Source organism: Fukomys damarensis, unplaced genomic scaffold (assembly GCF_012274545.1).
Source record: "Fukomys damarensis isolate Sample0158 unplaced genomic scaffold, DMR_v1.0_HiC HiC_scaffold_38, whole genome shotgun sequence".
Lineage (NCBI taxonomy): Eukaryota > Metazoa > Chordata > Mammalia > Rodentia > Bathyergidae > Fukomys > Fukomys damarensis.
In genome coordinates, this window is record NW_022900950.1 from 31966448 (window position 1) to 31978595 (window position 12148).

Sequence of the window (12148 nt, forward strand, 5' to 3'; positions counted from 1 at the left end):
AAATTTTTAATATGGTTTAAAATGTTTGAAAAAGTGCTTTAAATCAAGACTTCAGAAGGAAGACTTCTTGTTTAAGGATTAGGAAGGAGGAGATATTTGCTGTTTTAAATACATGCTTGTGGATGCCCACTAGGACTCTTGCAACTTGTCTGTTCTCTGGAGCAGTATGACTATGTTTAGTTTCACATGCTCAGCCTTCAGAGTCAAACTCTTTTGATTTGAACCTTGGTCTACTGCCCACTAACTCTGTGACCTGGGGCTAGTTATTTCTCCTATCTCGTCTGCTCTTTCAGGATGATAACTTAGCAAACCTCATAGAATTGTTGTGATGAGTACACAAATTAATATCAAAAAAGTGCTTGGAGCAGTTCTGGGAACCTAATCAGTACTTGTTAAGTAAAATCAATCTGTGAAACACATCTAACAAAAGTACCTCCCCCTTATGCAATTGTTGTAAAAATTAAATGAAGTATTTAATTTTCATTAAATTAAATATGCCTGGTAAATGCTTAATAAATTTTAAATGATTATTTATCATAAAGGATATATATGAAGGCATCATATCTATCTTCAAAGATTCCCAAAATAAGCACAGATAAAACCAAAGAAAACTAAATGATGTGCTAGATTCTATGAATTGTAGTAAGACCTAGACAATGGAAGAAAGGAGGAATCCTGGTCCTGGATCATTGGTGACAAGAGTTCAAGACAAGAACTTAGAGAAGGACAGTTTTCTAGGCTGGACTGGAAGCAGCCTATTGCCCAGAGGGCTGAGAAAGGAGGAGAAAGACAAGCAGAAGATGTGGGTAGCTGGAAGCAAGAGGTAATGGGTCTGGGGGCTGGGTGGTGAGCTGGGAGAGAGGCAGCATGGGGAGTCAGGTGATGGTGGGCAGTGGGATGTGTGATGTGCCTTCTCTTCTACAGCTTGCCTTGGCAGGAATTGTCTTCCTGCCCCAAGCACAAGCTTTCTTGGCATGCACACTTAAGATATCTTTTGTTCTTGCTTTATGCCCTCTGGCCCCAAAATTTAGGTACTACACAGCTTTCCTGACACTGTCTTCTGCATTTCTTCTAGAGAATGCCTGTGTCCCTCTGTAAAGTTTTTCCTAAGAGGAAATGAGCAGGGAGGAAAAAGCTCCAGCTGTTCTATGTTCTTTCAGCAGGCATTTTGTAGCCATTGGAATGTGAGCTTGCATGTGTACCCAGCTTCCTCTCTCATATTTTCTTTGGAATAAGGATGAGTTATCATTTAGCAAATGACAATGATACTGGACTGGGTTCTACCAGTGATCTGAACCTCCTAAAATCCTCTGGGTGTAGGAATTCTCTTTGAGCTGCTACTGTAGCCTTCCTATAAAAAATACATCCCAGGGCTCCTCTGGATGCACACCTTAACCTCAGCATTTTAAAACTCAGACTGGCCTCATTGGCCTAGTATACAATAAACTAGTTTTCAGCTTTTTCAGACTGGGAGCTTGATGTTCTTTCCTTTTAGTTTGGAACACTGGTGAGTCAGGAATGGTCACTTTGGTTACCTATAATTGTTATCTGTAGGTTTGTGAAAAGAAATAATCATAAAAGAGTTGGCATTGTGGAAGATACCTGTATGTATGCATGTAAGGGTGGATTATAGTCATGGAGCACAGGGCACTGACTACTGCATTTGTTGCCTGATATGGAAATATCATGTATGAAACTTTATAGAAGAGTGTCTCCAAAAAAGTATAAATAAAAGAGTATCTCCAAAGGAATTAAGAAATTCCTTTCAAAAAGGCTATAGTTATAACAGCATAGTTGAGCTTAATGAGTGCTAATAGTAGCATATTAGAGTGATATTTATAACAAGTTTTGCCTCAGAATTTAAAACCTGTTTTAGGTAGTCTTCAGGGATAGCTATCTTTCTTATTCTGTTTTAGAGTTACTTAAAAATTTTGATGACTTATTAACTCTCCACACCTCTCAATGACTTCTGGCAATTCAGAGACCAATTTCTGTGTAAATTAAGTGGGTCAGAAGGTGGCATCTACCAAGCCATGACTATGGGCCAGCTTAGTTATGTTAACTCATTCAAATTCACCACAGCCCCTTGAGGTCTTATAAACAAGGGAGCAGGGCTCAGACAGTAGGTCAAGTGAGTGCCCACATTCATACATTAGCAGTGACAGTACCACTGAGCCTCAAGCCCTGATCTCCTGAGCAGCTCATAACCTTGTTTCATTTGTAGTGACTTCCTGGATACTTTCTCTTGTGGTGTCTTTTCTCTAGTTCCATAATAGTTATGAGCTTTCAAAATCAGTTTTTCTTGGTCCTTTAACCCACATCCAAGAAATGAAAATTGAACTGAGGAAAAATTACTTCTTTCAAAGAAAACTCCAACATCTTATATTAATATGTCACAAAATGTATTTTGCAATCAAGTTAGTTTGAGGGATACAGAATTAGAACCAGATTGCCAGGTTTCTGAACACAGGACTTCTTTGGGTCTTCAGTACACTAATGTACCCTCTGAAACTCTTAAGGGAAGGGTGTTTTATATACATCCTTTCACAAACTATTCATGTGCTGTGCATGTGTTCACTCATCTTTTTATTCTGGTAGAACTCTCCAAGTGGTTCATTTTCCATGAAATTATCTGTTGGAAGTGTGTAATTGGTTTATATTGGTAGTGTGTAACATGGGAAAACCATGTTACCTCTTTGGACAAGTTTTCCATTCTCCAGATTGGACTAAAGATACTCCAAAGGTCTCTTCGGCTTTAAAAATTATTTGATACGGAATCCCCAAATTGAGGAATATGTGCTATTATATGAACTTGCTAATGGAAGACATGGTTTTCTGAAAAACATTCATGCATGGAACGTTGAGTGATTGCCAAGTACTATGCTAGGTTCTGAGGCTATAAAGACAAGATACATATAAGCCAACAAGTAAGACATTATATGCCCTCTGGACGCGAAATACATATCAACTGATTGTTTTTAAAAAATATGGTGAGAGCAGCAGAAATATGCATAGATAATACACATATGAATTGATGGTTATAAAGAAAGGAAAACATTGTACGAGAAGCAGAAACATAAGTAACAAAGACTCATTATTGCCTCATCTAGGTGGGAGTTAAAGCCTTCTGGAGGAGACTCTAAATCTGACTTCAAGGGATGTGTAGGCATCAGATGAAGGGAAGGTGCTCCAGGCAAATGAAGACACAAGAACAAAAAGAGTATAGAAGGTTGAAGCAGGACAGTGTGTACAGTGTTCAGTAAGGGATTGGAATAACTCCGTTAGAAAGTCCCAGGCAGGAAGGCCGAACAGCATAGGAGCAGACAGGGCTAGTTGTGGAGAGTCTTCTCTGCAGATGCTTGAACTGTATTAGACAGTATGATGGGCAACTGGAGGGAGATGCAAGGAGAGAAGGGTCCCATTCACAGTTGCATCTTATACAGCTATAGAGCAAATGGCTGCTGAGAGAGAAAAGAGAGGTAAGGAGATAAGTTGGGAAGTATCTGCTGTTGTTCAAAGGATAGTTATAAGCACCGCAGCCAAGAGAATAGAGACTTGGAGGACAGGATGGATTTGATAAACATTTAGTATTTAGTAGTTATAACCTGCTGAATGTTGTGATTAAATGGGGCAGGCAGAGGAGAGATCGTGACATATATCTTTGGATGATTTCGTGAATGACGTTAGTATGAGGTGCTACTTTATGAAGAAAAATGAAAGGATATAACTGGTTTTGGATCTGCAGCATACAGGCCCTAAGACATTTGTCAATATCTTAAAATTTGGAGTTGTCATATCACAACCTCTTTTTGTGCGTCAGACTCAAATGGAGGTTTCATTCTGAGGAAAAGACTCACTTCATATTGCCACTTATTTGATTTAGGCTGTTGAAATATCGCAAATAAATTGCATTATTAGTATTGTTTGTGGTTCTGGGGATTGGACCCAGAGTCTTATGCATACTATACAAGTGGCATTTTATTTTTAATATAAATATGCAAAAACATAAATTTCAGTTTACTTTTATCTCACCATAGACTTACAAGGCAGGCAACAGACTGTGTTTACACTTGTTGGCTTAAGTCTAGTTGAAGTAGGAGTATTTATTGTTGAAAGAAAACAAACCCACAACAACTAGCTTACCAACTGTTCTACCAGAACAAAATATCATTTAAAATAGTCTTCTTTCCAAATCATTAAAATTGATTTGGTGAATCAAAAAGATTATAAATCTGCTTCTCTTAACTTCACACATGCCAGGTGTTCAAAGCTCTGGAATGCCTCAAGCCAAGAAATTCACCCTCATTTTCCCAGCTCTTTGACTGAACTGAACCATTTTCCAAGTGGCTTTTCTCATTTCTTTCTCAATACACTACTTCCAGTTGAATAGATTCTCTAAGGACCTTTTGTAAGGGTTAGAAATATGAGACACGTCAGACTGGCCCAATCACTCATGGGAGGGTTATATAAGCAATGAACTACTGTCTAATTTTGCAGCTCTATCAGCAAATGGGTCTAGATTTAAGGGAAGCAGGTGATGGGGGAGTTAAGAGAGAATGAAGTAAGGAAGGATGAAGAGTAAAAATAAAAAGAGAAAAAAAATCTCTTACCAGGTTCTTGTTGTATTTTGTGGTTGTTTTTAAACCAAGTTATCTGAGGTTCTGGGACACCGCTAGCATGACAGTCTAAAGTAGTAGAGCTGCTGATGGCCACGGTGTGATCACTGAGGTTTTGCAGGAGGTGTGGCGCTTCCTGATCTGGTGAAGAAAGAAAGGGAGTTGTGATTACTTGTCAGTTTTACTTTTTTGCATAGGCATGTCAACATTTTAAATATTTATAGATAAGAAGCAAAATTTGACCAAGGGTTTCATTTTCATTTTGTTCCCTAACTTGCTCTTCAGTAGCTAACCTGCTTCCCCTTTAATAAGATGCTGCAATAATTGAAATGTAGTAGAATGCAGTAAAATCAAGGACTAGAGTCTATATTTTTAGATAGTAATACAAAGGTTTTTGCCTGGCCAAGTAGTTTCCTTTCTTTCTTTCTTTTGAAGAGCTTCTATAAAACAAAGATTTTGTTTTATATTCTAGGAGCTATACATTTTACAGGCTTGTAATGAATGTTTACATTAATATATAGTGTAGTGATGGGGTAATATAATTTTATGATGTCTTTCTTTTCTGTTTTCTCTTTTTTTTTCTTTTTGCAGTGCTGGGATCAGACTTGCACGTTAGGCAAGCACTTACTCTACCACTGAGTCACATTCCCAGCCCAATTTCTCATGTATTTTTATTGATGTCTGTGACAGCGTGTCTGTGTTACTCTGTAATCTAAATTGTAAGGCAGCAGACCAAACGGTAGAATTCTTGAATTTTGAAAGCTTTATTGATTGTTCCCTTCCTCCAAACCCTTCCCAAATGCAAGCAATCAAAGGATTAATTCAAGAGGCAGAGGCAGGGATTTATAGGTTTTGCACTATATAATAGTACAAATACTGTATTTTATATTATTTTCTCTTAAAACATACAAATATAATACAATACAATTTATTTCAATAAAATGCCAACCAATATAGTACAACAAAATGAATTTAATACATTAAGATGCAATACATTACAACATTAAAATCCCACATAGGAACAGCAGTACCCCCAAAGCCCCCGATGAGTACAGTGATTCTATTTAATGAAGTAGTCAGTCAGTCCTGCTGATGTATATACATTCTAGTAGGTAGCTACTGGATTGGTAGCTCAGGCTTCCAATATAAAAGAATAAAACAACTCCTGTATCTTTCAACCCTCCCAAGTTACCCCTTTTTCTTCTTGTTATAAATCGTGGCACAGAAATTGAGAGTTTTGGAATAAGTTACACATTCTGCATCACTGGTTTCATTTATATAGTACAAACTTTCTCTGACCATTTGTCATTTCATCTTAGTGTACTAACAGTGAAATCGGCTTAGGCATGATTGCAATGCTACAAAAGAGGATTCAGTACAATGGCTTTGATTCCACATCCCTCTAAGAGTCAGCTGAGTCCCAAAACATTTTTCTCTCTTTATTCCTGCAGGAAAACTCTCAGGATTAGCATTCCTTAAAGCAATTTAAATATCTCAGGTTAAAAAGTATGTTATATAACTTTTATAACATGTTGAAATAGTATAATGTGGCAGAGTTACTATAAGGAGAAACAGATTTCTCAATAAATTTTGATTTCCATAGTTTATTATTAGTCTTATTTTATATAAAATGAAATCTGAAGATAAAAAAGGATTGAAAGAAGTCCTTTGATTTATAAAACATTCTTCAAACATAGTGTGGGTTGAATGACAGCAATAAACTTCGAGCCTCGTACAGAATCTCTGTCTCATCCTATCTTCCCCTGGAGGCAGGGCCGTTACCAGATTTCTGGCTGGCATTCTGTACAATGTCACACAACTTTTCCTAACTGAAAATACAGCCCCATTTAAAGCCTTCATTTTATAACTTGTTCACATTTGCTCACTAGAATTTTGACATTTTTAATGCTGTAAAGACTCCAAGCATATCAGTGAAATGTGACTAGATGATAAAGAGCAATACTGTATCATTATTTCATATCCTTAACTAGTGGAAAGCCAACTTTGATGCATCTCACTTAAAACTCAAACCCCATTTGGGCCGGGGATTTAGCTCAGTGGTTCTGCCACCTGCCTTGCAAGTACAAAGTCCCAGGTTCAATCCATTATAAAAAACAAAAACAAAAAAAAAAAACAAAAAAAAAAACCCACCACCAACCACAACCTCAGACCCAGTTCACTCAGTTATATTCATAATAGCTTCCTCCAGCACATTTTACTATTTCCAATGTGTTAAATATGATAAAATAATCTATTATTGCATAGTCCTTATAAAAAGGAAGTTTGAATATAGGGACCCCAACACCCAAATTATTTTCATATCTCAAATCCAAAACATCAACACAGACAGGATTTGGACTTCCCTGACAGGTGTTCAGAAAACAATGCTTATACAAGAGAACATTTTATTCTAACATAAATATCATAAAGGACTCCCAGAGGCCCTATTTGTACTACACAAAGTTCAGACAAAAAGCAGCAAAAAAGCTGCAGAATAAACATGGAACTCTCAATTAAATACAAGGTTCATATAAACATTCTGAAACATACAGTATTAGAATTTATTTCTTATAAATGTTTTTCTATGTGAAGTGTCTTATTTTTGCCTACTTTTCAGTGATGTCTTAACCCAGGGCACATTTTGTCAGTTTCCCTCTTCATACATTGTAATAATCTATTCCAACCTCTTAAGTAAGAACAGTGTACTGAACACATACATATTGATGGGAACTGCTTTCTAAATTTCACAAGCATAGTTGATTGCTTCAGAAAATCGGAATTAATGGAATACTTCTATTGGTTATAAGTAGCTAAAGTTAGCTGCCTACCAAGTTCTTCTTTTGCTTTCCAGCATTTTGGCCCCAGAGATCTGCCAGGTTCCATAAATACACAGTTCCTTTACTTCATTTGGAAAGGGGGAAGATAAGGAACCAGCCTCATACCCCCCCTCGGCCATTATTCTTTACTTAAGGCTTTTTTCTTTTTCTTCTGTCCTCTCTGTTATTCTCTTATCACTTCATACTAGAAAGAATAAAAAATAAAACTCATCCAATAGTTTCTTTAACAAAAGAAAAACTTCTGGAAAGGGTTAATTACACACCAAACAATTGCTCTATTGAATTCTTAAAAATCATCTCTTGGAATACTAATATTCTCTCCTCCCCAGAAAAACTACAAGGGGAAGGAAATGGCAGGTTCTACATGTCTAATTCATATTTTTTTCATAAGAAATCCCTAAATCATTTCATTTGCGTTTTTAGCTTTTGTAAAATCCAAGGCCCCCAAGTTCTATGGCACTGAGGCATTGTTTGCTGAAGGAACACACTGACTTATAATGAACAAAGAGGTCAGGCTAAAGAACCATAGGTAAAATTTCAAAATACAATTGATTATTCTTTCCTTTGGGCTGACAACTTCCAGGTTACTAATTGTTTTCCAAGCATTTGGGGCTCCATAAAACTGGCATTCTGGGGAAATGCTATTGTTTACTCTTCCACTCTTGCACTCTTGACAAAAGCAATTCCCACGTGAAAGACAAGTTTAGCCATGGCACAGAGTCTGTTACCGAAAAGAGGAAACAGGCTGGTGTGTTCCCAAGCTTGAAAAGTTGTCATATTGTCACCTCCTATTGAACTGCCCAGCCACTGTGTTTCTCAGCCATGGCTATTTTGGTCATTCTAATTTTTCTTCCTCTATAGTCCCTGCGAGGCACTTATAATGATTAATCATAAATGAAAACAGAACAATGCTTATTAAATTGATGAAAAAGTCACTTTCCCCTCAAACACAACCTTTAAAACAAGAGATTAAATTCTCTCTTGATTAAAAAAAAAAGTGACAGGTACTTTTAAATGATTTTCATTCTTCTACAGTTTTGCCATTTCTTAATCCCCATAAAAATTCTATTAACATTTGCATATGGGTAAAGTGGACTTTTTAAGGAGACGGATTTTCAACTGACATTTATAAAAATGCGTTAGACCTCTGGTCACAGTAACCTTTATTTTCTTGACGAACGGATTGTGGACCACCTTTGAATGATGTTATTTAAACATGATTAAGTTCTTTTGAACATTAACCAGGGGGGTACAAATATTAAAAATGAAGCTATAATGCACTTTTAGGTGCTGTCAGTGGTCATCCGGTGCAGTGAGGGCAGTGAGGAGGAGTGGACAGTTGCTGGACTTAGCTACTAATTACAGTTACCCGGAATTGGATGAGAGGAATTGGGTGAGGGGGAGGCGTGTTGGTTTGGGTGGGCTTGCATAATTCACACAGAGACAAAGCTTTGTTCTTTTTGAATTACACCAACATCTTGCACCCCTGGGGCCCATTGTAGAAACTCCAGTTTAAGATCAATGTGCTTAATGTTAAAAAAAAAGAGGCATTTTCAAATAAATAAGCATCATAACTTGCTATCCAGGTGCTATTTACAAATCAAGAGCAGATGAAATTGTACAAAATAAAAGCAGGCAGAAGTCCGACAGAGTCTCAAATTCAACTGTACTCATTCTGAGCTAGAAAATTAATTTATTCGTGTCCATCTTTGGCAGAAACCAGCCTTTATTTAAATTATTCAGTTTGTGCAGCTTCACAAGTTAAAAATAAAAAGAGGTTGGCATCAAAGTGGAAGAAAAGGATCAGTCCCAAGTTGTTGTTTATCAGGCAGGAGAAGACAGCAAGAGCAAAACACACAGAGAAGGCAGTGCAGGGATCCTCCAAATCCAAACTTGCACCAAGTCGCCCTGGGGAGCAGACCCCCTCAGCCCGAAGGGGGAGCCCCGAGCTGGCACTGGGGGTGTCTCATTATTACTCCTATCATCTCCGAACTCATTTTGGGAGGAACATCTCCTCTGAGCCTGAAAGTTAGCAACAGTGACAATAAATCAAGGTGATATGAGACAACTGTTACTTTTTAATGCGTCCTTTAATGTTTTACATTACTTTGTGTGGTACAATCATTCCTTGTGCTTTTAAATTTGGAAATCCGAGAGAAAACAGCCTTTTTGTTGCAGTGCTCACCTCTAATTATAACTTCTGTCTTCTGAAGGATTTCTTCCCCTGTGTATACGTTCCTGGCTCTGCAGGCATAGGTGCCCGAATCTTCCAGGGATACGTTCTTGATGATAAGGTTAAGAGTAATGGAGTACTCGTGAGTGGTGGCCATTTTTTGCTTGCTGATACTGTGATGCATTGTTCTGTTATTAACTGTCCGCAGCAAAATCCAAGTGATGTCTCTGTATAAGAATTTGTTAACTGTGCAAGACAGTTTCAGGTCCTCTCCTTCCGTGGGTATTTTCTCCAAGCTAACATGAAACCCATTTGGCACATCTGTAAAATAAGAATGAAGAGCTTCAGAATAAGTCTCATAATGAGACAGTCAACAGATCTGGATGTAAATTCAGCATCAGCATTAAAAAGGGTATTTATCTTTTTTGTCTTAGAGGAACTGATGAATCATCAAAGAGGAACCAAGCATGCTGATTCCATCAGCAGTGAGATAAGAAATGCAAAATGGGGAGTTGCTGTTTCTGGTACTTTTTCATTATTTGCCCAGAGTTGCTCTTCACAGTGAAAATGTTTTTTCCCAACTTGAGATAACCTTGTTTCTCATTTGCTTTTCATATATAGTCCTCCTGCTGATAAATGGACCATTGATGTGAACAAAATAGTGAATTAAAAAGCAATTTGAGTTGGGCATGGTGGTGCACTCAGAAGGCTGAGGCCGACGGATTGCTGTGAGTTTGAGGCCAGTCGGGACTACATGAGTGAGTTCAAGGCAAGCCTGAACTACATAATGAGACCCTGTCTCAAAAAAAAAAGTAAAGTAAAATAAAATAAAAATTTAAAAATAAATACAATTTTTAAATTTTTATTATTTTATTTTATTTTATTTTTGGTACCGGGGATTGAACTCTGGTCCTTGCGCTTGCAAGGCAGGCCACCGAACCACTGAGCTAAATCCCCAGCCCCCAAAATTTTTTAAAAGATAGTGATTTGTATTAAAAACCAAAGATACATGTATGGGCAGACGTACCCAAGGTAGCTTACAAGTGAGCATGGAAAGCTGGAGGCACACGCTGATCAACACCACTTTACTCCTACCTTTTCTAAGGAGAAGTAGCTGTTCCTCAGTCCCCCTCACCTGAGGTTACAGAGTAGTTCCCTACTCTTTGCTGGCACAACCGGCCAGAGGATCCAGGTTACTTGTTCAGCCTCCCTGTTATGGTGATGATCCTACTTAGATATAAGAGAGCAGAGATGGGCAACCTGTCAGGGACACCCATATAATCCCAACACTATGGGAAACAGCAGGAGGATGCAAATCTGAGCCCAGCCGGAGCAACTTAGTGACTAAGCGAGGCCCTACCTCAAAATTTAAAAAATATTTTAAAGGGCTGAAGATATAGCTCAGTGTAAAAACTTCGGGTTCAATCCCCAATCCCACCCCTCCAAAAAAAAAAAGCAAATATTTCCTCTGCTAATGCAGACAGCTAGTGTAGAAGAGTTGTCAGGTTCCAAAAATATCACAAAAATAATTTTTTACAAAATTTAGGACTGAGGGTGGTAGTGTACTCAGTAGTAGAGTGCTTGCCTAGCATGTGTGTTTGATCCTGTGTTTGATCTCACACTGCAAGATTAAGAAAAAATCAACCTTACTCTAAGAAACATTTAAAGCATTTTTTTTCCCCAGTACCGGGAATTGAACTCAGGTCCTTGTGCTTGTGAGGGAGTCACCAGAACCACTGAGCTAAATCCCCGGCCCTAAAGCATTTTCTGAACGTGACTGTCATTAAAAGTTATTTTGTCCAATGTCATTTCCAACTCATCTTCCTCTCCTTCTCCTAGGTGCCCAAGCAATAACCTGTGCATCTTTCTGCTGAAGCATTCCTATCAAAACCATCACTTAGCTTTAGGGCTACAAGTTGCTCAGTGTCATCTTGGACCATTTCCCCAGGGAGAGTTTTAAACATTGGCCACTGGCCCTGAACTGACCTGCTCGCAAAACCCTCCTGTTGCTTGTTACTAGTGGTGTATCTATATTTGAGCAAAGAATTTGGGCCAACATTTTACAAAGTGCTTTGAAGATGAAAAGCACTATGTTATGCTATTATTATTATTATCCTTTGCACACAAAGCTATAAAGAAACCTTTAAACCTGAAGCGGACAATAGTCCAAAATTAGATATCATATCAACTCTTTCCTAGATCTCACTTTGCTTGTTTTTCTGATTTTTCTGGGCTTTGGCTTTATTATAAAGTGTCACGTCTGAAGAAATGCCAAAGTATTCAAGTATTTGAAGGCTGGGTGCGGGGCTAACTGTGCATATGAAGCTGTCAGTGGCTGAGAAGAGAGAAGATCATTGGAGGATTTTCTGCTTCAAAATGAGAATTGAAGAATGTGCTATAAGATGCAGGAATATTGCATTTTTAACCTAAAAGTGAAGTGTCAGAAATAGCTATTCTAACTCTGCATCTTTTTACATTTTGGGCATTTTCCAAATATGAGGAGTAAAATGTTACCCATCCGC

General features: G+C 37.9%; 1 protein-coding gene across 1 annotated transcript in view; it reads right to left on the bottom strand.

The window, feature by feature from the left end:
• The window catches only part of Flt1 (fms related receptor tyrosine kinase 1), a 169469-nt gene that overhangs the window by 77152 nt on the left and 80169 nt on the right, over window positions 1-12148 (bottom strand). The window contains exons 13-14 of the mRNA XM_010623956.2: window positions 9639-9947; window positions 4611-4757 (exon numbers count right to left, since the gene is read on the bottom strand). Of these exons, the coding sequence (XP_010622258.1) occupies window positions 4611-4757; window positions 9639-9947 (456 nt within the window). The remainder of the gene's footprint in view (window positions 1-4610; window positions 4758-9638; window positions 9948-12148) is intronic.